Source organism: Haliaeetus leucocephalus, unplaced genomic scaffold, assembly GCF_000737465.1.
Source record: "Haliaeetus leucocephalus isolate CR32 unplaced genomic scaffold, Haliaeetus_leucocephalus-4.0 Scaffold162, whole genome shotgun sequence".
In the NCBI taxonomy this organism is placed as follows: Eukaryota; Metazoa; Chordata; class Aves; order Accipitriformes; family Accipitridae; genus Haliaeetus; species Haliaeetus leucocephalus.
In genome coordinates this window covers 5,091,904-5,092,367 of record NW_010972598.1, presented here as the reverse complement: position 1 = coordinate 5,092,367, position 464 = coordinate 5,091,904, and the positions used below count along the sequence as shown (strand labels likewise).

At 74.1% G+C, this 464-nt stretch overlaps 1 protein-coding gene across 3 annotated transcripts in view; it reads right to left on the bottom strand.

The window, feature by feature from the left end:
• Nucleotides 1-246, bottom strand: part of TOMM20 (translocase of outer mitochondrial membrane 20 homolog (yeast)) — a 49,300-nt gene extending 49,054 nt beyond the window's left edge. For 2 of the 3 annotated variants that reach the window (XR_774054.1, XR_774055.1), the window contains exon 1: nucleotides 29-241. Coding sequence is in view for 1 of the 3 variants with exons in the window: in XM_010562645.1 (XP_010560947.1) it covers nucleotides 29-152 (124 nt within the window). In the remaining 2 variants the exon portion in view is untranslated. Of the gene's footprint in view, nucleotides 1-28 lie in introns of all 3 variants that reach the window. The other variant, XM_010562645.1, reaches the window with a different exon arrangement.
• Nucleotides 247-464: the final 218 nt, after the last annotated feature.

The following is a 464-nucleotide window of genomic DNA, read 5'->3' as shown; positions in this document are numbered from 1 at the left end:
CGGCGGCGGCGGCCGCCCGGACACTCACGCTCCCGCAGCCGGTTCTTGAAATTCGGGTCGCTCCGTCTCTTGCGGTCGAAGTAGATGCAGTAACCGATGAAAAGGGCCCCGCAAAGGCCCGCCGCGATGGCGCTGGTCTTGCCCACCATCATCGTGCCCGGCGCCGAGGGGAAGCTCCCGCCGCCCCCTCCCGCACGGCCGGCGCCGAGCTCCGCAGGCACCTTGGGGCGAGCGGGCGGCCAGAAAGGACCCCGCTCGGCTTCCGCTGACGTCATCAGCCAGCGGCGGCAGGGGGCGCCTTACCTAGTGCCTGCGGGGAGGCCGCCCGCCGCCGCGGCGCATGCGCGGGCGGGGCCGCCGCCTTCCCTCAGCCCTCGGGTTCTGCTGGGGGGGGTGGGGAGCGCCCCGAAAAGGGGCGTCGGGGGGCTACGACACGACACGACACGACACACGCACCCCCCCCC